General features: G+C 44.6%; 1 protein-coding gene and 1 pseudogene across 1 annotated transcript in view; one reads left to right on the forward strand and one right to left on the reverse strand.

The window, feature by feature from the left end:
- Positions 1 to 1198: 1198 nt before the first annotated feature.
- LOC125909020 (heterogeneous nuclear ribonucleoprotein A3-like) lies at positions 1199 to 2639 on the reverse strand (annotated as a pseudogene).
- Positions 2640 to 3941: 1302 nt separating this feature from the next.
- The window catches only part of SORD (sorbitol dehydrogenase), a 36135-nt gene continuing 14424 nt past the window's right edge, over positions 3942 to 25652 (forward strand). The window contains exons 1-3 of the mRNA XM_049613555.1: positions 3942 to 4147; positions 18837 to 18870; positions 21443 to 21607. Of these exons, the coding sequence (XP_049469512.1) occupies positions 4085 to 4147; positions 18837 to 18870; positions 21443 to 21607 (262 nt within the window). The 5' untranslated portion in view covers positions 3942 to 4084. The remainder of the gene's footprint in view (positions 4148 to 18836; positions 18871 to 21442; positions 21608 to 25652) is intronic.

The following is a 25652-nucleotide window of genomic DNA, read 5'->3' on the forward strand; positions in this document are numbered from 1 at the left end:
GCTAACTATACTTCAATAAAAAAAAAAAACAATGAGATGCACTACACACCTATTAGAACATCTAAAATTTTTTAGAAACTGACTACACCAACTGTTGGTGAGGATTTGGAAAAACTGGGACTCCCAGCTCCAGTTGCACAGCTGCTGGGAATTAAAGTGGTTCAATCACTTTGGAAAACAGTTTAGACGTTCCTCAAATGGCTAATCATAGAGTAACAATGACCTGATAACTTAGAAGAAATGAAAGCATATGTCCGTATCAAAACTTGTACATGAATGTTCATAGGAACCATATTTGTAATCATAAAAAACTAGAAACAACCCAAATGTCCATCAGTATGTAAATGGATAAACACATTGTGGCACATCACCAATAAAAAGGAATGAACTATTGATATATGCAATTTGGATATATCCAACAACTTGGATGAATCTCAAAACAATTGTGGTAAGTCTAAAAAGCTTGGGGTGCCTGGGTAGCTCAGTCAGTTGAGTGACTTCAACTCGGGTCATGATCTCATGGTTTGTGAGATGGAGTCCTGTGTTGGGCTTGCTGCTGTCAGCACAGAGCTCGCTTGGGATCCTCTGTGGCCCTGCTGTCTCTGCCCCTCCCCCACCTCTCAAAAATAAAGAAACATTAAAAAAAAGGCTAAAAAATACCCACTTTTTATACTATTTATATAAAATTCTAGAAAATGCAAACTAATCTGTAGTGAAGAAAGAAGAGCAATGGTTGCTTAGGATGGGGAGAGGACTTTTGAGGGGGATACATTATGCTCATTATCTTGAATATGGTGATGGCTTCATGACGTATACATATATCAAAACTTACTGTAGTATGTACTTTATTTTTTTTTTAACGTTTATTTATTTTTGAGACAGAGAGAGACAGAGCATGAATGGGGGAGGGTCAGAGAGAGAGAGGGAGACACAGAATCTGAAACAGGCTCCGGGCCCTGAGCTGTCAGCACAGAGCCTGACGCAGGGCTCGAACCCACTGACCGCGAGATCATGACCTGAGCCGAAGTCAGCCGCCTAACCGACTGAGCCACCCAGGCGCCCCTGTAGTATGTACTTTAAATATTGGCTATTTACAGTATGTCAATTATACTTCAATAAAGCTATTTAAAAATTAAAAAAAAAAGTAAGACACTTAATAGATTTTTGTTTTTGAAAAGTTAAAGAATCCTTCATTTTTTATTCCTGGTACCACTACCACAATTTACAGGACAATATACCTGATGTAATGAAAAGAAAAAGAAAAAGCTACAACAGATAAAAGACCTCAGGAATGCACATCTAATTGACACTACATTGCATTCATCAATAGCTGCACTTTTCGCCAACTATGGCTATGACAGTCCTGAACAAGAAGGGGTTCCTGTTTAAGCTGCAGGAACTTTTCTGATTATGGAGCATCATTCCTTCTGTGGCAGATTTTTGCAGTTCCTCTAATGCACTGGGGACGACTGTCTCAAAGTAACCTGTCAGCTTTCCTGACAACAACTCGCTCGCTCTCCTGCTAAGAACTGTTGCCCTTTTCTTCCGAAAATTTTTAGAACCTCCTGCTACCATATCCACCACTTCCACCACCAGATCCATAACCACCATAGGGAATGCCCGAGCTTCTTCCATCAAAATTGCCCCCTTTCATGGGTGCTCAGCTTGGTTGCTGTTGTCCACTATAATTTCCAAAATCATTATAGTTCCCACGACCACCATAGTTACCACCTCCAAAATTTCCTCCTTCATCGTAACCATCATATCCTCCACCATCACCGCCATACCCACCGCCTTGGTTTCCATATCCTGGCCCACCACCACCATAGCCTCCTCTGCTACTTTAACCAGGACCACCACCACAGTTGCCACCATCACCTCCAAATCCATTATATCCACCATCACCTCCTCCATATCTACCTCTGCTGCCACCACCTCCACCGTAGCCTCCTCTTCCACCAAAGTTTCCTCCACGACCCATAAAGTTGTCAGATCCACCTCCACGACCTCTTTGTGATCCAGCAGACTGCATTTCTTGTTTGGAAAGGGCCTTTTCCACTTCACAATTACGCCCATTAATAGTGATGGTATTTCTGAACAATTTTATCAACTGTATCATGATCATCAAAAGGTACAAAAGCAAATCCTCTCTTTTTTCCACTCTGCCTGTCCTCCATAACTTCTATGGTTTCCATCTTGCCATACTTTTCAAAGCAGTCTCTCCAATTGTATTCTTCTGTATCTTCTTTAATACCACCAATGAAATTTTTCTTCATAGTTAGATGGGCACCAGGCTTTGCAGAATCCTCTCCAGAAACAGCTCTCTTTGGTTCCACTACACGTCCATCACCCTTGTGTGGTCAAGCACACATGGCTGCATCCACCTCTTCCACTCAAGAGTAAGTCACAAAACCAAAACCCCTGGAATGGTTTGTTTGGGGGTCTCTCATCACCACACAATCTGTAAGTGTGTCCCATTTTTCAAAACGTTCTTATAAACTATCATTTGTAGTTTCAAAGCTCAAACCACCAATAAACAGTTTTCTCAACTGCTCTGGTTCCTTTGGATCATGCCCCCCGCCCCGTGCGGCGGAGACAGAGTCCGGCTGGGGGCAACCAGGCAGTGGTTTTACCTCCATTTTGAGACCGGACTCGCCTCTTCCAACTGGAGCTCAATATGGGCTAGACTTTTTTTTTTTTTTTTTTTTTTAAGAAATGAAGCCTTGCCCTCAGTGACCTTCCAGAGCATTTGGGGAAGGGATGATTACAGGTTGGGGAAGGAAAGTACAGGTTGTGACCCATCTGTGGAGTGTGCAGTGAGTGCCACAGGGTTATCTCCAAGGGCTGGGTGCTGGGGAAAGTCTCCCAGGGGGGATAAAATGATCCAGCAGAATGTCTGGGTGTGGGGAGAGGCTGTAGGGAATGAAATCCTGAACACTACTCTCAAAGGAGGGAAGGACCTTTACGGACTGAAGCCAGGCCTGAGGGCAGCTCTCCCCTTGGAGTAAACTTTCATTGTTTCTGAGGAAAAAGAAGCCTGAAGGAAGAATGCACGCAGAAGTCCGGCTTCTATTACAAGAAGCAGAGACAGTTAAGAGAAAAAGGGCTTGCAGATTCCATTTCATAGCTTCTTCACTCTGATGCATGGAGCCCATGAGATGGTATGTCAATTCATTCATTCATTCATTCTTTTTTTTTTTTTTTTTAATGTTTATTTATTTTTGAGACAATGCGAGAGACAGAGTGCAAGCAGCGGAGGGGCAGACAGAGGAAGACATAGAATCTGAAGCGGCCTCCAGGCTCTGAGCTGTCAGCCCAGAGCCCGAGGCAGGGCTCAAACTCATGAACCGTAAGTAAGATCATGACCTGAGCCGAAGTGGGACGCTTAACCGACTGAGCCATTCGTTCATTCTTACTTGTACCGACTGACGCATTCGTTCATTCTTATTTGTACTGGGCACTTTGCCGGGTGCTGGGGATACAGGGCCCACATGAAGGTTGCATCAGTGTAGTTCCTGTTTCTCAAAGTGTAGACCGTGCCCTATCTGCAGCCTCAAGATTTCCAATGCTAATACAAATACAGACCCCCAGGCCTCACCTCTAGGTAAGACGGAGACACACCTTATCAGAATCTCAGTGCTAGCCTTCAGAATCTGCTCCACATTGCAGAACCCCCTTCTTCTGCAGCTCAAGTCTGAGGACATTAGTCTGGTGGCTGACGCCTCTGCAGGTTACTTTCAGGACAGCAATGTTCCCTTGGATATGACGCCGACTTAAACAGCAGCGCCTGCAGACGACTGTGGAGGACCGGCTTCGCCTCTCCCCTACCCCCTCCTCTGGCCCCTCCTTAGGCCCCCCTCCCCCAGCGCCCCCAGGTAGCGCCTGAGGGAAGCAGGAAGGCCCCGCCCCCCCACGCTAGCCCCGCCCAGGTTGTCAGAGGCGAGGAAGCCACGCCCCGGCCGGGCGTGCGCCTTTTCTGACAACCAGGGCCTCCCAACCCTTACCCCCAACCCTCGCGGGGCTGTCACCAGAATCACCACGCGTCCTGCAGACTGCAGCCTCGACCCGGGAGGGAGACAGCGACATGGCGGCGGCCAAGCCCGAGAACCTCTCTCTGGTGGTGCACGGACCCGGAGACCTGCGCCTGGTAAAACGGGAAGGGGAGTGGGAAGCCTAGCCGGACCCTGCCCTGCTGGCCTCCGAACTCGGCCAAGCCGCCGTCCCAGCTCGCCAGTTCCAGCGCTGAGCTGGGCCTGCACCTCTGTGCCCTGGCCGCCCAGATCAGAGCTGGTTACCATGTTGGGGGGAGGGGATGGCTGGTTTGTAAGGTGCTAAGAGGAAGGTTCTTGTCCAGTGCCTCCCGGAACCCAGCCCCGTGGCCGGCACGTGGCCAGAGCCTAGAAAAGTTGCAAACTGATTGAAGCCTTCTCCCTCCTTTGCCAGCTGCAGATTCGCAGTCTAGTCTCTAATCATTGCACTTTTAAAAGGAGGTACCAGGAGGCTGCCTGATGTAGGATATGCTCTGAATTTCTCTGAGCAGACAGTGCAGGGCAGAAAGGAGGCCACATTTAAAAGATGTGGAACTCATATTTAATCTCTCTTGCCTGGGGCTGATTACACATCCTTTGCAGGATTATTATGATCACAAGAGTACCCAGCACTAACTAGGGACTCAGAAAGTGCCAGTTTCTGTCCCTTTTCCTTCCAGCACAGGTCTCCGTCACCAGGACTCATGGTGTTGCCTGTGCCTGTGCTAGACTTCTGTATCTGAATAGTGTCCATGTCTCTAAAGGTTCTTTCCTCCTTGCCTCCCTTAGTCCCCGTTTGGTTCACTTTCCAGCCATTTTCCTCTTTGATCCGGCTCCCATGTTTCTTTAAGAGCGTTAAGTGTATGTCCACCATACTTCTACCTCTGCTCCCTGGCTCATGGGGCCAAAGTTAAGGGAGCTGCAGGATCAGCCCTGTGGTCATGCCAGGGGTCCCTTGACAAAGTCCATCTCAGATGGGCCTGGGATGGCAGTGGGTGTGTGGGACAGATGCCAGCCATCTCTACTGCTCCCTGGCACCTCCTTCCTCAAGAGACTATGCACCCAATCTAGATGGGAGAGACTCAGGAGATTATCCAGATTAACAGTTCTTGACTACTTATGAATTTGTGGTCTCCTCACAGAATGCAAATAGATTGAGTTTAGCAGCAAGTTCAGAGATTTTATGGACTTCCTTTAAGTCCCTCCATCTACCTTTAGAGGTTTGTGGACCCCAGACCAAGGACTCCTGCCCTGAGCCAATTCTCCTATTTTCTCAGTTGAAGAAAAGTGCGATTCCTGTGGTGCCTGGGTGGCTCAGTTGGTTAAGCGTCCAACTTCGGCTCAGGTCATGATCTCTTGTCCATGAGTAAGAGCCCTTTGTCGGGCTCTGCTGACAGCTCAGAGCCGGGAGCTGCTTTGGATTCTGTGTCTCCCCCTCTCTCTGCCCCTTCCCACTTGTGCTCTCTGAAAAACAAATAAACATTAAAAAAAAAAAAGACTGCCCCTAGGATGACAGACTTGCCCAGATGAGAGCTCAGAGGTTGACTCCCAGTGCTCTCTGCACTCACTGTGGAGTCTCACACAAGGTCTTGAATTAAAGTGACACTATTAGTGTTTATTGCTATAACACAAGATGAAATTAATAGTAAGACAACGTGAGGGCTTTGCTGGAGGCTGCACGGAGTAAAGACCTCACAGGGAGGGGTCCTTAACCTAGGACCTAGGGGAGAGGTCCCAGAGGAGATGGATGCTACTTGACCTGGTTCTTGAAGGATGAGTAGGAGTCATTTAGGCAAATAAATGCAAGAGCAAGTGCCAAGATATGTGGAGTACAAGATTACAGGTTCTGTTTACTGGCCCTGCAAATAGTGTGATGTATGACTGGAGGGTGGTAAAGCTGGAGAGGTGGACAGGACCTGATTCTCCATCTGCTCAGGGCCTGCTTTAAGTCCTGGACCTAATAAGTAGCAGAACTAGAATTGCAACCCTAGGATCTGCTTCGCCTTAACTCTCGAACTCAGCCTGTCCCACTGCTCAGCCAGATGACCTCTTTCTGTCATGGCTGTCTAGAACAAAGCCTTGAAGATTGGAGGGAGCGGGAAGCTAACCTTAAAATTGATTTTATAAAAAAAAATAATAATAAATTTTGGGGCGCCTGGGTGGCTCAGTCGGTTAAGCGTCCGACTTCGGCTGAGGTCACGATCTCGCAGTCCTTGAGTTCGAGCCCCGCATCAGGCTCTCCCTCTACTCCCAACACTTAAGGGAAAAAAAAGAAAGAATCAAAACTAGGACTTCAGGGCCCAGTGTTTCTCCCTGAGCATGTTAGACAAACTCACAGTTAGGTTTGAAAGACATTCACTCAAGGACAACACCATCTCAACTTAGCTCTCCATCTGCTTGCCCCACCCCACCCCCCCTCCCAGGTTCTCATGCTGTTTTCTTTCTCAGGGTCCTCTTTGGTGGGCAGCCCCTCTCCCTGTGAGCTGTCAGTAAGCTACAGTCCAGAGGGGGTCTGCGTAGGTCCTGGTCCTCCTGCCTCTCTCTGGGTCTCTGCCCAAAGCCTGTCCTCCACGCTAGGGGACTCCTCCTGTAGAATGCCCTGAGGGTGTGCGGTCCAAGAGCGTGAGCGTCAGGGTTCCGCAGTGAGCTGCACACTCGCCGGAAGTGAAGACCACCTTACTAGGAGCATCATTCCAAGGGAGACGCCAGCTTCCCAAGTCTGGTGTTGACACTGGAATGACAGCACAGGAAACTCTAGGACTCCCAATACCTTCTGGAATAAGGAATCTCCCCTCGTTCATACTGTGGCCCTCCTTGTCATTGACCTTTGATAACCTTGGCAATTCATAAAGAGAGGAAACATTAATGAATTAAAAGCATTCCTTATTTTTTTAACAAATATTTGCACATTTTCTTAGTATCTTTCCAAATCTGCCTCTTTTATTCCTTTGACAGATGGTATCCCTTCCTGGATCATTCATTTCACTTGGTTTCTAACTTCAGATTTACTTCACTTGTTATTTGACTTAGCAGGTGCAAGCCAAACAAGTGTGCCCACCCCACTTGCCTCCTAACTGAAAAGCTTAAAATAAATTTCTGAATTATGTATCCTAAAAAAAAAAAAAAAAAAAAATGCTCTGTCTCTCTCTGTCTCAAAAATAAATAAACGTTAAAAAAAAAATTAAAAAAAAAATAATTTTTTTAAAAACTTAGGGGTGACTGATGGCTCAGTCGGTTGAGCATCCTACTTTTTTCTTTAAAATTTAAAAAAAAATTTTATTTATTTTTGAGAGAGAGAGACAGAGACCAAGCGGGGGAGGGGCAGAGAGAAAGGGGGACAGGATCCCAAGCAGGCTCTACATGTACAGCAGAGAGCCCAATGTGGGGCTTGAACATACGAACCACGAGATCATGACCTGAGCCACCCAGGCGCCCCTCTTTAATTTTTTTTAATGTTTATTTATTTTTGAGAAAGAGATGGCATGGGTGGGGGAGGGACACAGAGAAAGGGAGACACAAAATCTGAAGCAGGCTCCAGGCTCTGAGCTGTCAGCACAGAGTTTAATATGGGGTTCAAACTCACGTGACCTGAGCTGAAGTCGGACACTTAACCAAGGACACTTAACCGACTGAGCCATTCAGGTGCCCCAGCATCTGACTTTTGATTTCAGCTCAGGTCAGGATCCCAGGGTCCTGGGATGGAGCCCCATGTCTGACTATGTGCTGAGTGTGGAGCCTGCTTGAGATTCTTTCTCTCCCTCTACCCCTCTCCCCTGTTCACGTGCACTCTTTCTCTGTAAAATTTTTTTTAAAAAATCATTTTTAATTAAAAATTTTTTTAATCAACTTTGCCTTAGAATCTGCTTTTGATTAGGGATGAGTTGGGGTGGGTATATCCTAAAGGCTCTAGAAAATGCATGATGGGCTAAAGAATGTAGCCTGTGGTTACACTAAAATGGTTCAGGGTGGATTCATGAGAGCCTCAGGTTTGTTTGAGAGTAGGATGTGGTGGGATCATTTACTAGACAAAAGAGTAGAGTAAAATATTGAGGTCAGGTTTGAGTGTAAGATGTCTCTAGGACACAACATCAAGGTGTCTTTGAGAAATTACCTTGGTTTTAGGGATCGGGGGTGCAGGGTTGATTTTTTGGGGCTGGAAATGTAAGTTCAGGAGTCATTTGCTTCTCTACTGGGCAGTACTTCACCTCCTCCCCACAAGGCATTTGGGAATGGGGAGAGGGTTTGTCACAGTAACTGAGGGACAGACTTCATAGAGTTAACAGCACTGCCCTGTTGGAGGAGTCAACATGGTGGAGAAGTAGGGGGACCCGAAGTTCCCTCATTCTCAAATATAGCACTGTCCTGCTCAACAAAATATTATTGCCTTGCCCAAAGTAGCACCCTAGTGGGAAATTGTAGCTGGATGAACTTGCCTAGGCTGAGTAGGACATGTAGAGTGAGAAAGCAAATGGAGGACACTACCCTGGAGAGAGCCTCACACTCATGGGAAAAGGCAGAAAGCTGTCCCCTGAGAAGAGTGACCAGGGATGCCTATGCTGCCTCAGATACCTGCAATGCAACACAGACCTTCCTGGCCCCTCACCACTCCCTCCAGAGAAGGACCCCCTTCCCCTACTTCCATAGACTATCTTTACTCTTCCACCCCCTTCTGTAAGGTGAATAGGTAATTAGATTGGGACTGGGGATTGGTACTGTTAGTAAACCAGAAAGCAACAAGGAGGACCAGTCCTGGGGCACCTTGGGAGGGAACACCAGTTTTTCTTTCTGTGGGAGAACCAAAATGAAATCCAAGAGTTCCTGGGCAGAGCAGGCTGTGGCCATTTTGTCCGACCAGGCTCAGGGTCCACTGATAGAAAGAAAGGGCTGTGCCTCAGGAACTCATGTGAAGGGAGCTGTCTGGGGGGAGGCCAATTTCTAAAATCTGTAGCAGGATTTGGAAGGGTTCTGAAGCAGGAAGCAAGGGCTCGACCCTTCCCAGTGCTGCCATCCCACTTCAGGACAGCCCAGAGACCAGCCAGCAGCCATGGCTGGGCTTCTGTGGGGGAAATTTAACCTGGGCCACTTGAAACTCCTGCCATCTTCCACCTGCTGGGAAGGAAACAGAACAATTAGCCATTTTCCTGCTTATGGAGAAGGCTGGATTCCCTTTTCTTTCTTGATGCTGTGGCCGCAGGGAAGGAAAAATTAAATTCCTTGCCTGTTATGTAGCTAGTGATGACCTCAACCACAGCAAGGGAAAGGCCAAGGCAGCTTCAGTGCTCCCTGACCTGGGGATTCAGGCCTCCATGGTGCCTGGGCTCCAGGCATTTTGTAAGTTGCATGGTAAATCAGAGAGAGAGAGAGAGAGAGAGTATGTTCACCTAAACACACACACACACACACATACATACATACATACACATAGACACAAGCACACACACATATACACTGACTGGTGGTTTTCATTTATAATGAGAAAAACAAAAATGTGAGGTAACAAAAAAAGACTGACTTTTCCCTCCCTATTTTAAATAGAGAAGGGAGCAAGGGGAGAGGCAGCCAAGCTGATGCATAAAGAGGCAAACAGCCTGTCAGCAAAAAGTGTCAGCTCACTGAGGTCCTCTTAAAAAGGAAACAGTAATAAGGTCACGAGCCAGGTTGAGGCCCCGAGTGGGATTTAGTGCCAGCTCTGCTGTTTATAGTTGTGTGATTCACCAAATTACTTTCTGCTTCAGTTTCCCATCTGTATAATGGGGATGACAGTAGTTCTCATCTCTGGGGTGTGTGGGGACTAGATGATGTCAGGGAGCAAGACTTCTTGTCTCCTCAAAGGTCCTAGCTGGACTAAGAATCAAATTGACACAAGACAGATTAACAGGAGAAAATAAAATTTAATAGCATGTGTCCAGAGAATCCATACAGACAATGGAAATTCCAAAGACAGTCAGGCAAAATGAGGTATATGTGTCATTCTGAACCAAGGAGAAAGGGGATAGGGGCTTGGGACTTCAAAGGGAATGAATGTAATTCACAGAAAAATGAAAAAGTAAATGTTTGGTAAATAAATGTTTGCCCTGCCCTATAGATAGATGGCTCAGATAAAGTTTATCTCTGGTAATAGATAGCCCTTACTCTGTAAAGACCCTCTAATTTATTAATTAATTTATTTATTTTAATGTTTATTTTTGAGAGAGCTCGAGCTGGGGAGGGACAGAGAGAGGGGGACAGAGGATCTGAACCTGGCTTCTCACTGACAGCAGAGAGCCCGGTGTGGGGATCAAATCCACGAACCCTGAGATCATGATCTGAGCCAAAGTCCGATGCTCAACCAACTGAGGCACCCAGGCACCCAAGAGTCTCCAATTTAGATTGTTCTTTGTATTTAAGAGAGGGGCAAACGTTTCTCCTGAGCCCACAGGATCTCAATTCCCTTCAGCTCAAAATAATCCCACATATGCCAAAATGGCCCACCTTGGGGCAGGACCATTACAGTGGGATGGTGCTGTAAAAGACCCAGCCTTATGGAGCTCAAGTCCTGCATCAGATGCCCTACACATCTCAGCATAAAAAGAGATGAGACCAAGACCTACAAATGCACGGACAATCTTTTTTTCTTTTTGTGCTATGTGGACAATTTTTAGCCAAATTATAATACATGTGGGCCCAGGAGATAATCTTATATCCATCTGTATTTACCAGTCAAATTACTTTGTGTCTCTCTGGTCAGTCTTGAGAAATCCAGAAGTTGCTTGTGATTGGGAAATGAATTCTCTTTGAGTTACTAGTTCATGAAGTTGAGATATAAAACAGATTAGTTTTTTCCACAGAAGCTGTTTTTGGTGGGGGGAGGAGGGAGGCTTTTTTTTTTTTTTTTTTTTTTCATGCTCTAGGTTTCACTTGAAAGGTAAGGGAAACAAAGAGAGAGCATGTTGAGTGCCTACTATATCCCAGGCATACGCTGGGTGCTTTCATGCATTGCTTCACAAACTATCCCGAATGAAGCACCAATTTTATATTTTTAGCCATGAACTGATATGCTTGTATTGCTACATTTTGATGTTGCGGCAATGTCAAACGTTGTAAATATTTGTAAATTCTCCCATCAGTTTCTGTAGGTGTTGCATCAATAGTAGACGTAGTACTAGGTCCGTATTGCATCAGGAGTAGTCCACTGCGCGTCCACTTTATCTGCCTTACCCCTGACAGCTCTGCCAGATTTCAGGCACCAGCATCTGGCCAGGGAGAATGGAACAACCCAGCCCCCACATCCAGGAAGCTGAACAGTGGGTTTGGGATAGGGGATAGTCAGATTTTTGTTTTACCATGTAGGGGAGGAAAAATAATTTTCTTCCTGTGCTTCTAGGTTATTGGCTGAGACCCCTTGTAATAAAAGACAGATTTTTAAAAATGTATTATTTTTAAGTTTATTCATTTTTAGGGCGGGCGCGCGCACGCGCGCGCGCACACACACACACACGCACACGAGAGTGGTGGAGGGGCAGAGAGGTTAGGCCGGATCCAAAGCAGGCTCTGGGCTGACTACAGAGCATCTGATGCAGGACTCGAGCTCACGGATCATGACCAGAGCCAAAGTCCGTAAGCCAAGATGCTAACCAACTAAGTCACCCAGGCGCCCCTAAAAGACAGACTAACAAGAGAAAACTAAACAAGTTGTTTTTAAAAAATTTTTTTAAATGTTTATTTATTTTTGAGAGAGGCAGAGAGAGAGAGAGAGAGAGAGAGACAAACACAATCCGAAGCAGGCTCCAGGCTGTCAGCACAGAGCCCGACCAGGGGCTCGAACCTGTGAGCTGTGAGATCATGACCTGAGCCAAAGTCAGACGCTCAACCGACTGAGCCCCAGTAAACAAATTTTATAACTGTACTTCCTATATGCATGGGAGATATCAGGAAAACTGAATAATTTCCAGAAATGGCCTAAGCCACCATCTTAAATACCATTTCCAGCTAAAGACAAAAGGTCCTAGAGTGAGGGAAACCAGTTATGGCAGGTTTCAGGAAAAAGCACAGTAAACAAGGGTAAGGTTGTTATGCAAATTTAAATCTGTGCCTTCTTCCTAGAAAACTATCTAGAGAGATAGTTATCCTTTTCCTGGAACAGAGAGGGAGACACCCTTACAAATGGAGATTTTCCTTGTCAGCATAAATCTCTTACAAAATTTACATAGTTTTCAGATATTTTCCTATTCAGCTGTTTGTTAAAAATAATCAGCCTAAAATAATTCTTATGCCAAAGAGATAAATTTTGGGATGATAAATTTTCCTCTGGAGGAAAGAACAAGTTAAAGGGAAAATAGTCATTTTAGAATGATGGGTTGATGTTTAATTATAAAGGGCAGAGGAAATGTACCAGTATGGAGCTTAATTAAACATTAATCAGGCCCCATGAAGATGAGTTTTTGCACTTTGAGGAAATGTGTTATACCCTAGATCAAAAGATTTGATTTGAATCTGTACAAATTTTATTTATTTATTTATTTATTTATTTATTTATTTATTTATGAGGTGGGACAGGAGGAGAGGGAGAGAGAGACTTTTTTTTTTTTTTTTTTTTGAGAGAGACTCTTAAACTGACTGCATGCCCAGTGGGGATCCCAATAGGGGGCTCAATCTCACACTGTGAAATTATGAGCCAAAATTGAGAGTCTACTGCTTAACTGACCCCGGCACCCCTGTAATAATTATTTTTAAAGTAAAATAATTCTATGTCTGTAATATAACACATTGAAAATATCCCATCCTTGCATATGTACTTTACTGTTAAGATTTGTGGGTAAGGACAAGGGGATTATTTAATGCGGGGGCATCAACACTGGCACCTCCAGTGGTCCTGAGCACAATGTCTTTTTCCCTGGTTATTTTTGCCATCAGCTGACAGAGCTAGTATCTATAAGATCACTTTAAAGGGCCTGATAGGCTTCAAGTATCAGCTGGATTACACTGGGAGTTTACTCTGAGTGGGGAAATGCTGGCTACTTAACCCTTTAACACCTGAGCTAGATTTATTAGTCAGAGGCACTGAAAATAGTCTAAAACTCCTTCTGAAAAAGGGAAAATCAGGTAGTAGCAAATAGCCCAAAGAAATACCCCTTCCCTTATTTTAATATTTTAATTAATATTTATTTTAATATTATTATTAAACAATATTATTTAAATTAAATGATATCATAATTTAATATTAAATATTATTAATATTTTAATATTTATTTTAACAATAAAACAAGACCCAAACCAATAAACAACAGGAAATTAAATCCAGCAAATCTGGCCATCTCTGCCAACCGATAGGGAAGGACAGTGCCTTTGTCTGCAGGAGGTCCAGAGGCACAAAGCTAACACATTCCCCTAAAAGCAGCAGGGGCAGTCAACAATACCACAAATAGGATCAGAACATTTTATGTAATAAGTCCTAGTACTACTAAGAGAGGTAGTAAAAGCCCTATTCTGAAGGGAAAAGTTAGAATTATGGGTATGGGGGGAAATTTATCTTTCAAAATTGCATGACAAAAATTAAGAAGGAGGAGAAATATGTACTCACAGTATTGGCATCCACTTGATCTTTTAGTGTGGCTGTTAAAGCTGGCAATTTTCTCAATCAGATTGACATTAAGAACACTAATTACTGGAGGAAAAATGTTCAGATTTTGTGAAGTGATATTCAGCTTAATGTTATTTTTTTCAGTGTTTTTTTATTATTTTGCAATGCTTATTTTTGGAGAGACCATGTGTACAAGAGTTGGGGAGGGGCAGAGAGAGAGGGAGACAGGATCCAAAGCAGGCTCTGCTGCAAGGGTGTGCTGCTAATTGCAGAGGCTTGCTGAGAACACGGTGGCAAGAACATAGAGAGTTTAGGATTTTACAGGGCCACTGGGCACTTTAAATTGATTTGCATTTTATAAAGATTGTTAGCAGAAGAAGGCTGGTTGGAGCCCTGAGGGCTTGGGCCGGAGAGTGGCTCAGTGGACTTTGGGAGAGTGTTCAACCCTTCTACTTTGACCCCAAGTTTGCCAGGCCTAATGCAGCTAGAACAAAGTCTTTTTTTTTTTTTTTTTTTAACGTTTATTTATTTTTGAGAGGCAGAGCGCAAACAGGGGAGGGGCAGAGAAAGAGGGAGATAACAGAATTTGAAGCAGGCTCCAGGCCCTGAGCTGGCAGCACAGAGCCGAGCGCAGGGCTCGAACTCATGAACCATGAATTCATGACCTGATCTGAAGTTGGCTGCTTAACTGACTGAGCCACCCAGGCGCCCCTAGAACAAAGCCGTTTATGACAAAATGGCTAATTAGGAAATCTTTGGATTTTCCTCCCACGCTCAAAACATGCTCAAGGGAAGAGGAAAATTGAGGAGGGAGGGAAGCCAAAATAAGGTCTTCTGCTCTCTCCTGCTCTGTCTGTGCAGGGCAGCCAGACAACAGGTTGTCTGGGTACAGATGGGGGTGGGAGGCGAACGTGGGCTTTGAGGACCTGGGGTGAGGCCAGCCTCTAAGCCCTCAGTCTAAGGCAGGGAGGTTGGCCTAACACCTTCCCACAACTGGTAGAATCAGGCTTAAAACACTAGGCTGGAATCCTATATCACTTTCTCCCAAATTCCAGCCTTTTAAGAAAAGCAGTTCAAGTCTCTTAATACTGATGTGACAAACAAGGGAAATAACCTCTCCCCAAAACAAATTTAAGAAGTAACCCTTTTCAGAAGGAAAAGGACAAGGCTGTCCAGAGCTGGTTCAACCATACTGTGAATTAATTATAGAAAAAATAACTTTGATTCTATTTCTTTTGTAATAAGACCTAACTTATTTACTATGAGCCGGGCACTCTATTTTCTGAATATCCTCATTATACAGAGGAGGAAATTGAAGGCACAAAGAGGTTATGTAACTGCCCCGAGGTCATGCAGCTGGTGGAGGGGAGCCTCAGTTTGCACACAGACATGTTGTTCCAGAGTCTGAGTGCTTCACCCCTGCTCCACACAGGTCAGCTGCCGGAGGGAGAAGGCACCTTCCCTTGATTTCTCCTCATGTTGAGGCTGTTTCTGGAACCCAAGCAAGATGTACTGAGGGTATATGAACTCAGATGTGCAGGTGGAAGTAGAAGATAAGGGGCTATGAGGATATATTTGGGAGAGAAATATTTAGGCTAACTTGAGAAAGTATATTTAGGAAATACAAGATACCATTTAGGATACAAGAAACACCTGGGAGGATTCCATGTTCCCACAGAGTTCTTTTTTTTTTTTTTTTTTTCTATTTTTAAATATTTATTTTATTTATTTATTTTTTTTAATTTATTTTTGGGACAGAGAGAGACAGAGCATGAACGGGGGAGGGGCAGAGAGAGAGGGAGACACAGAATCGGAAACAGGCTCCAGGCTCTGAGCCATCAGCCCAGAGCCTGACGCGGGGCTCGAACTCACAGACTGCGAGATCGTGACCTGGCTGAAGTCGGACGCTTAACCGACTGCGCCACCCAGGCGCCCCTTAAATATTTATTTTTGAGAGAGAGAGAGAGACACAGAGTGTGAGTGGTGGAGGGGGGGGGGGGGGGGAGAGAGAGAGAGAGAGAGAGAGAGAGAGAGAGAGAGAGAGAGGCAGGCTCCAGGGTCTGAGCTGTCAGCACAGAGCCCCACATGGGGCTTGAACTCATGAACGGTGAGATCATCACCTGAGCCAAAGGAGGCTGAAGCAACTGAGCCACCCCGGCGCTCCCCCACAGAGTTCTTCATGAAGTACTTCCATGACTTATTCCAGGAGGTGGGAGGAGACCTGGAGGGGATGGAAGGATGTCTGTGATGCATTTCTGACTTGTGAAAAATGCTGGAAAAAACAGTTAACTCCTCCTTATCCCTTTGTTTACTGTTACTCCCAGAAAGGTAAGAAATACTGTTTAGGAAAGCTTGAATATGCATGATAACAAAACTTTGGGAGGATGGAAGGGCAATGAGGATAAAAGGGGAAGTTGAGGGATCTCAGATGGGCTAAGAAATGGGTGAACAAAAGAATATCCTCACCGAAATCTGAGACAGAAAAAGGAGATTAAGTAAACAGAGGACTGTGGCCAGCGTCATACCAAGGAACCACAAACGAAAAGCAAAGTTTTTTCAGTGACCCCGTTGTGATAACTTTCTACAACACGAGCTCTGCAGCCATGCTTAGGATAACATTTACAGACTTAGGGACTGATCTTAACATGGTCTTGTGCTTCTGTGGCATGTCTCCTGCAGAGAGGGGAGTCAGGAGTCAAGCTGAATTGTAAGAGTGGTTAGAGTCAGCAAGAATGAGAATGGAAAAAAAAAGTTGGTTTGCAAGGAGAGGTATTTAAGTTCTCCACCATGTGTGATCTGCTACCAAGGAAAAACCGTGCTGTCAGCACAGCGCCCTCTAGTGTCTCTGAAAGTCACTGCAGCTCTGCGGGGGTGGGATGGCCAAAGTTGGTCAGCTCTGTTAACCTCCAGCATATGTTTACAGTGGTAATCTCTAGTGACTCAGGGCCAACTGTTGGCTTTGAGCTTGATTCTTACCCCTCTCCACCCCTAAATGGGTATTCAGGGCTGGCCTGGTTGGAGGTAAGGATATGAAGAATATGCTGTGGATTTATCTCTTGTTTCTTGAGAAGTTGCCTAACAGTGCCTTTACCGGGAAGGATGGGGTGCTGTTCCATGTTTGAAATAAAGGCCTTACTCTTTAGTTTCAATTAACCTGCAGTTTAAAATCTCACCCAGTATGAGAGAAACAGAACTTTATGTGGCAATCCCTGATGTATAATGTCAGAGATGGGACTTGCAGCTCTGAGCGGTTTTGGTGACAGCCAGCTATCCTGAGTTGCCCATTTTTAGATGGACTCCCTCTCCCCACCCTCCTTCCTTCCTTCCTTTCACAGGTAGCCAGTTTAAGTTATCAAGAGATGAAAAACTGCCTTGAGAAGTGTTTTCCCCACATCAAGCTGCTTTGGATATAGTTCCACCAATTTTATCATAGTGCTGCCATGGGCACATCACTGTGAGGATGAACCGAGGTGATGCATGTGCAGCACTTAGCACAGGACCTGGTAGAAAAAAGTTGGTCAATGTTAGCTAATCAGCATTAGCAATTGTCTCTTTGGACTTGGTTCCACTGGGGGCAAGGAATTCAAATTAGCATCAAGCTATTTCAACAGAAAGGTTGGTAATCTGAGTTGAGTGAGAACCACAGACCTTCCTTGGTGTCCGTCATGGACAGTGGTTACATAACAAGAACAAACCTCTCTCCCTCCCCTCCATGTTTGAGGCAGTACACTGTACCTGGTGACTGAAGAGATTGAAGGCATGGTCTTTGGCATCGAGGTTATTTTGTTAGCAAAATAGCTTGGGTGTCATTTATTGCTACCCTATTAAAGCATCTGGGGGAGGCTTTCTGAAGGGGGCAAGCTTTGAGCAGTGCCCCTCCCAGACAGAGCACTGTGCATGGGGCCCAGCCCCAACATTGTCATCACCTGTCTGGCTGCTTCTTGCATCACCCTGGAAGGAGAAAAGGCATCTTCTACCCCTGGAGTGCAGTGTGGGATGCAGTGAGGCAGTTGGGGAATCAGGTTTAGTCCTGGTTTATCCACTCTGTGGTGGTATGGCTTTGGCCAAGTTATTTAACTTCCCAGCCTCAGGTTTCTCATCTACAAACTGTGGGCCATGTGCCATGATGTGTGTGAAGCCAGAATGTTGTCTGGCACATAGTTGGTACAGTGAACATTTTACATTCCTTCCTCTTCTTGGCTGCCTTCAAAGAATTCATAAAATGAACACTTGGATTTAGCCACTCACTGTCCTTCCTTCTTGTCACCAGGAATTTCCTAGCTAGTTAGCAATGGGAAGAAATGTTGGTTAATGTTAATAATAATAATAATAATAATAATAACAATAATAATAGCTGTGAATGCCAGAATAGCTCAGATTGGGGTTTTTTTGTTTGTTTGTTTTTGTTTTTGAGAGAGAGAGAGTGCAGATGAGTAAGGCGCAGAGAGGGAGATGGAGAGAGAAGCTAGGCTCACCAGAGGCAGGGCACAAGCTCACCTAATTCAGGGCTCCAACTCACAAACCATGAGACCGTGACCTGAGCCGAAATCAAATGCTCAAGCAACTGAGCCACCCAGATGCCCTAGATTGCTTGTTGAACCTGGAGAGTAGTCAAAATGCAGGTCCTGTGTGTTCCCAAAGGGCATCTGAAAGTCCACATGAGAGGTTTCAGAAGAGAGGACCAAGCAGTGGTCCGTGTGCTGATGTAAAGGTATGAGTAGAGATCAAAACCCTCACATAGAATTACCACATACCCTATCCTTTCCCTATGAGTTTCCCAGACCAAACAAATCTGTATCTTAAGAATGTGGTTTTTGAGGAGGGCAGGATCTGATAGGAAGACAGCCCAAACATCCTTTCTGCCTAGGGGAGCATATATACTTTTTATTAGTCCAGGGTAAATTGCATCCGTGGGTGGGGTGAGGTCAGCAGTTAGAGTCAGCACTATCTAGTGTGTCCCCTCAGGCATTCACCCGGTAGCAGTGTGGTCTGAACCTGTGTTAATTCTAAGAAGAAGCATTTGAATGAAACTCCACATTAATTAAATAGTTGAGGGGCACCTGGGTGGCTCAGCCAGTTAAGTGTCCAACTCTTGATTTCGGTTCAGGTCTTGATCTCAGGGTCATGAGTTCAAGCCTCATGTTGGGCTCTGCAGTGAGTGTGAAGCCTACTTTAAAAAAAAGTTGAAAATGTTCATAAGGGAAAGTTATTGTGCATACTAAATGGTTTTTCTATTTTATTTCCTTTAGGAGAACTATCCGATCCCTGAACCAGGACCAAATGGTAGGTCCTTGGGACACTTGACTTACTTCTTATTATTTACACTGGAGACACCTGTGCATTGTTCCCTTACCCCCCCCTTTTCCTTCTGTTTATTACTTTACCTCCAATTGAAAACTGTGTTTTTGTTAGGCTGTAAACCCAGTCTGTTATTCACAGCATGACTGGATAGGTTCAACTTGACTCCTACATGAAATAAAAACAGTGATAGAACCAGAAGAGTTACCACATCAGACTGCTGACTTGTCCCAGAGTTTTTGACATTAAATGTCTTCAATTTCTGGACAAAAAGGCAGAGTTGTTCCTTGTTTGACCTAACAACAGAGGTAGGTTAGTTACTCTCTCTATATAAGCTGCCGTTTGGGTGGCCAAATCCTGTCCTAACCCTAACCCTTAACCAAGTTTGGAAAATGAGGAAGTCCACAGAACTTAATCTCTTAGTTAGAAAAGAGAGCGTCATTGGAAGAAGACTAGGACTTTCTGTCCAGTGGGGGTGGGAGGGGGTGTATGGAGCAACACCCCACGGTCATAATCAACTAAGCACAGACACTGGGTGAGTACTCTGGGGCAGGGTTCCTGCCACCTTTGTTCCAGTCTTCCGGCCTCTCACCAGGTGAGCCTGTGAGGCCCAGCTGATATGCACATTTCCTTGAGTGGTGTCTGTACCTGGGGAAGTCATGCCGCCCTGTTGGCTTGGGCAAGATACCTGCTGACAGTTTTTCAATCCCTCTCGTCCCCTGAGTCCCACTTCATAATGTGCAGGACTCTGTGGTGAGGCTGAGAGCAAGGGGGAGAGTGTCTATAGATAGCTCATCCCAGCACCCAGCCACTCAGGTGTCCTTTCTGTCCTTGAGTTGGGGATGTGCTTTCCCACCTTTCCCCAGAGCTGTAGCTTCCGTGTGAACATCAGATTGAAGGCAACTTTCCTGGAATCTCAAGAGCTTTGCTACTCAAAGGTCAGCTGCATTGTTGATTTATAGTGATAAGAATACAGATAATAGCTGTTTCTATCAGTGTTTAACACGTAATGTATATTTAGGGCTTAAGTGTTTTCACCAAGATACGGTGTTTCAGAGACATGAAAGAGCACCTCACTGTGTCCTGAAAAGTTAGTATGGATTCTAGAAGCACCCAAACAAGGGCTGTCTTGGACCCAAAGGACCCTGGTACTGTTTCTCTGATACAACATTCTGCTTTTTCTTTCTCATCTCTTGCTGCCCTTGATTGGATGGGGAAATAATAGCAAATTTCAGCTAGCATTTCTAGCAAGTGAAATTTAATCTCTTATTATAAATTGGTAGAGAGGAAACTCTGAGATCATTTTCTCTACCTTTGATCTCAGTATTCACCCTGCCATTTCTTACTCTGTCACCAAGGCCAAGGACAGAGAAGATTCTACAGAATCACACCTGTGGATCACCCGTGATGTGTGGCAAGGGCAGGGTGTGCAACACCTGCATGCATAGCAGAGCTTTAGGTCTCTTTGTCTTTCTAAGGCAGAGCTTTTTCTGAGGGCGATACTTGCAACGTGCTCACCTTAGTCAGACTGGGCCAGTAATCCTTTCGTGTTTGTTTTGCAGAGGGGCTCAGTAGCATCATTATTTCCAATTTGGAAAACTGACAACAACAATACCAACACATCTCACTTTATTCAAACCTGCGAAGGGGAAATACCAGTTGAAATCTCTGGGTGGTTTAAATTAAATCTGCACTTTTAAACAGAACAACAGGCATGCAGAACGCAGCCAGATAGCTCACAAAGTGTTGCCAAGCCTAGATTTTGCCAGCCTTCCTCTCAGGAATTGTTAAGATTCAGGCGTAGCATATTGTCTAGAAACAGTTTTCTCCTCGAAAACAGTTTTTTCCCTTACATGGTTGATACATTTCTTCCCATTAATAATATCTTATTTGTGCAGTGGATTAGAGTTCTCCAGAGAAGCAGAACCAAGAAAGAGAGAGGAGAAAGAGAGATTGAGCATATAGATTTGTTTATATATAGGTTTATTATATATGTATGTGGAGAGAGGGCTGGAAGAGATTTATCTTCATTGGCTCATGTGATTGTGAGGACTGGCAAATCTGAAATTTGTAGGGCTGACCAGCATGCTGGAAATTCAGGTCAAAGTTGATGTTTCAGTCTTGGGGAATTCCTTCTTCGGGAAATCTCAATCTTCTCCTAGGGCCCTCAACTGATTGGATGAGGACCACCCACATTAGGTGGAGTAATCTGCTTTACTTTTTATAATTTACTTATTGAGTCAGTAGACTCCAATGTTAATTACATCTAAAAAATAGCCTCACGGCAACATCTTCTGTTTGACCAAACAGCTGGGCACCACAGCCTAGCTGAGCTGACACATAGCATTAACCCTCAAAAGCAGTTATTTTGCTCTGTGGAAGCTTTTCCCGGCTTTTAAGCCTTCATTAGTGTTGCTGTTTAGCTTGTTTCCCTCTGTGGTTGTATCTGGCCTTTGAAACCAAACCCTCTTCCTGTCCAGAGGGGAAGTATGGTGGTGCCTCAGGCTGCAGGGAGGATGGTTCATTCCCTCACTTGTTTTCTCCTTCCTTTTATCAGAAGTGCTGCTGAGGATGCATTCCGTTGGAATCTGCGGCTCAGATGTCCACTACTGGCAGCATGGTCGAATTGGGGATTTTATTGTGAAGAAGCCAATGGTGCTGGGGCATGAAGCTTCAGGAACAGTTGTAAAAGTGGGATCATTGGTAAAGCACCTAAAGCCAGGTCAGCAAAACCCTTCAACTCACTGTTTTATTTATCCCTCAACATAAATAAATATTTGTGTGCACTTTCTTGGGGCCAGGCCCTCTGTTAAACCCTGGGGTTACAGCAGTGAATAAGACAGTCTTCAATTTCTACACACATGGATCTTACCTTCCACAGAGGAAGACGGGCCTGGGACACACATACAGTTCCTTAAATACAGTTGTGTTGAGGCCAACAGAGAAGAAAAGGTGACCAGGGTGTTCTAACCAGATCCCTGGCTCCTTGAAGGGAGGAACAGTTAATCCAACACCTGAAGGCAACCAAGGAATAAACCAGTTAAAGGGGTGGGGGAAACATTCCAGGCATAGGAACCACAAACTGTCTCCACATGCTGAGAACCAGGGTCTTTGGTACAGTCGCTGATCTTATTGGACGACTGGAAAACTGTCAATATTTTTCTAGATTTGCTTAATTCATTCTCTTGAAGGGAGGAATTCTCAGCTATTGGCAGCCTGTGATGTTCCCCAGTAAGTGAATTAAATTCGAGCTGTGTGACACAGCCAACTGTTGGCTTTATTCTTCCTTTGCTGATGAGGCCACTGTACAGCCTGGAAATGACATCAGATTATTTGAGGGAAGGAGAAGGTTGGCAGGAGGTACCATTTCTCTGTTAGTTAGAAGGCTCTCTGAGCACAGCTACATGAAGAGGAACTTCCTGGCCCTGAAGAAGCTAGACTTGTGTCTCACTTAGGAATGTTGTCAGGCTCTCCATTCATCATGAGTGGAAGTTGAGAAAGCCCCTGAGAATTTTGTGGGGCTATCCCAAAGGGGAAGATTCATAGTTTCCAACAGCCCCTGAGTGGTTCTTACCTGTGGGACCAGATCTCTAAATACTAGTCATAATAAAGAGTGTGGGGGTTCTTTAAATTTCAGTTATAATGAGTGCTGAGTGCAATCCACAATGAATCCAACCTTGTGCTTTGAGGGATACAGAGAATTGAGAAGATATGATACCTGGATACTTTCATCTAGTTGGGAAGACCAGACATCAGGACATAAATACCAATAATTAGAGAATAAGACTATTGGGTACTATAAGGTATGAAAAAGAATTGGCTCGTGCAGTTCAAAGAAAGGGCATTTGTGGTGGGCAGAGGTCTTAAATGAAGGTTCATGGAGGAGATACGTGTTGGGGCTAGATATTTAACAATAATAATTGTAGGAAGAAGGTAGCTACTATTCATTGCTTTACTGTTAGCCTCCATGTTAAATATTTACATGTATAATTGTGTATGTCATTACTGAAACAACTGTATAAGGTAGGCATTATTTTCTTCCTTAACAGATGAAGAAAGTAAAGCACGGTGATTAGGCAGAGTCATACACTAGTGAGTCTCAAGCTGGGACGCCTGTCTTGGTCTTTCTGACTCTAAAGCAAGTGCTCAGAACCATTGGCCTGCCCAGCATCTGGAGACTTGAAAACGGTTTTGTATTTGAGTTAGTGAAGGGGTCCGAAGCTAATAATATTCTAGTTAAAGGAACAGAGTAATAAAATCACAGAGATGAGCATAATATATCTGGGTCGCTAATAATTCTATGGTGCTCAGAGTAGAGGTTCTGTGTTGGGGAGTTAGTGGAGACGATAAAAATGCATAATCTATATACAAGTCCCTCTTTAAAAAACTGTACAGCTGTGAGTTGTTATTATTATATTATTACAATGTAATAACTGGAAGACAAAACTGAGTAATATAGAACTCCACCTGATTATGGAGACTCTTGAATGCTAGATTGCAGAAGTTATCGTCAATGGTAGACCATAATTTGGAGAAAGTTCAGTGGGCCAAGGGGAAAGTAGAGAGGGATAGAAGGAAGAGACACACACAGGTTAGGGGAATATATTTTATGGTTGCATAAATATGGTTGAATTTCTGTGGATCCTTTTTTTTTTTCTTTTAGAAGACAAAATTTTTATTTAAGTGTTTCATATGCTAATTTGGACTGAAAATTCTAATCAACTAGTCTAGAAAGAAGGAACACACTCATAGAGTAGTTCTTAACATTTGTTGATAAAGTTTTCACACAAATCTTAGAGTCAATAAATCTAAGGCATGGAAAAATTCTTAATTTAAATACAATCTGGCTGTCTATCTTATAGTTTGAATTTCCTGTACAATAACACCAGCTCAGATAATTATAATAATGATAAATACAATGCAAATAGTTAATACTACTTATATTACTACTATTATCATTGCCGCCACTACTTTTTTTTTTTTTAATTTTTCTTTTTTTCAACGTTTTTTATTTATTTTTGGGACAGAGAGAGACAGAGCATGAACAGGGGAGGGGCAGAAAGAGAGGGAGACACAGAATTGGAAACAGGCTACAGGCTCCAGGCTCCGAGCCATCAGCCCAGAGCCTGACGCGGGGCTCGAACTCACGGACCGCGAGATCGTGACCTGGCTGAAGTCGGACGCTTAACCGACTGCGCCACCCAGGCGCCCCAACCGCCACTACTTTTAATGAGCGCTAACTACATCCCAGGACCCTGTGTTATTCTGTAGGTAGTTTTAAAATTATTTTTTTAATGTTTATTTATTTTTGAGACAGAGAGAGACAGAGCATGAATGGGGGAGGGGCAGAGAGAGAGGGAGACACAGAATCGGAAGCAGGCTCCACGCTCTGAGCCATCAGCCCAGAGCCTGACGCGGGGCTTGAACTCACAAACCGCGAGATCGTGACCTGAGCTGAAGTCGGACGCTCAACCGACTGAGCCACCCAGGCACCCCATCTGTAGGTAGTTTTAATGCAAAGGCATAAAAATAACTTAAGGTGTGTCTCTTTAGTAAAGGGAAAAGCTCCCACGGGTGACACTCCTCAGGCTAAGGAGGGCCCTAGTTCCACTGTTCCACCCCTGTGCGGGTGGGGCTGGGGACTGACTGGGAAGGGACACAAAGGAAGGAAGTTTCCAAGGTAGTGGTAACGTTCTGTATCTTGATAGGGGCTTATATGACACAGGTGAATGCATTTTTTTCAAAATTCATCTAGTGATCCATGTAAGATTGTGCATTTTATCTATATTTAAATTTTACCTTAAAAAAGAACCTTAAACAAGTTTTGAACTCTAGTTAACGATAGGCAGGCTGAAGTATTTAAGCATGGAGTGTACTAATGGCTACAAGCTACGTTGAAATGCATCAGGAAAGAAGATGGCTCAATGGATAGAGGAGAGATAGATGGGATGGATGGGCAGCTATGTGATAAAGAGAATTAGCTACATGTTAATTGAAGAATCGAGGTGCAGGACATCTGGGTGTTCACTGTACAGTTCTTCCAACTTCAGTGTATGTTTGAAAAAAAAATTTTTTTTAACGTTTATTTATTTTTGAGACAGAGAGAGACAGACATGAACAGGGGAGGGGCAGAGAGAGAGGGAGACACAGAATCCAAAGCAGGCTCCAGGCTCTGAGCTGTCAGCACAGAGCCCGATGTGGGGCTTGAACTCACGAACCATGAAATTATGACCTGAGCCTAAGTCAGAAGTTTAACTGACTAAGGCACCCAGGCACCCCTTTTAATTTTTTTTAATGTTTATTTATTTTTGAGAGAGACAGAGACAGAGACAGAGCATGAGGAGGGGAAGGGCAGAGAGCAAGGGAGACACAAAATCTGAAACAGGCTCCAGGCTCTGAGCTGTCAGCACAGAGCCCAAGGCGGGGCTCGAACTCACGGACCGTGAGGTCATGACCTGAGCCCAAGTCGGATGCTTAACTGACCAAGCCACCCAGGCACCCCAGTTTGACAATTTTCCTAATGAAAAGATAGAAGACCAATTCTAGGGCTGGGTTTCCAAGCAAGCATAGTGAGACAGAGGAGACGTACACTAGTTCACAAGCCTGGAAGTTACTCTCTGCTCTGCCAGAGCCCGAGACCTCTGTGGGTCATTTGCCTGAGCAGGTCTGCAAACCGGGGATCACCTAACTCCTAGTTATTGTCAAAATGCAACCAGACTGAACATAAGGCATGCCATAATTGTGGCTCCTGTGTTTGTCAAGGCCTT

The sequence above is a fragment of the Panthera uncia genome, assembly GCF_023721935.1.
Source record: "Panthera uncia isolate 11264 chromosome B3 unlocalized genomic scaffold, Puncia_PCG_1.0 HiC_scaffold_1, whole genome shotgun sequence".
NCBI classification, from domain to species: Eukaryota; Metazoa; Chordata; class Mammalia; order Carnivora; family Felidae; genus Panthera; species Panthera uncia.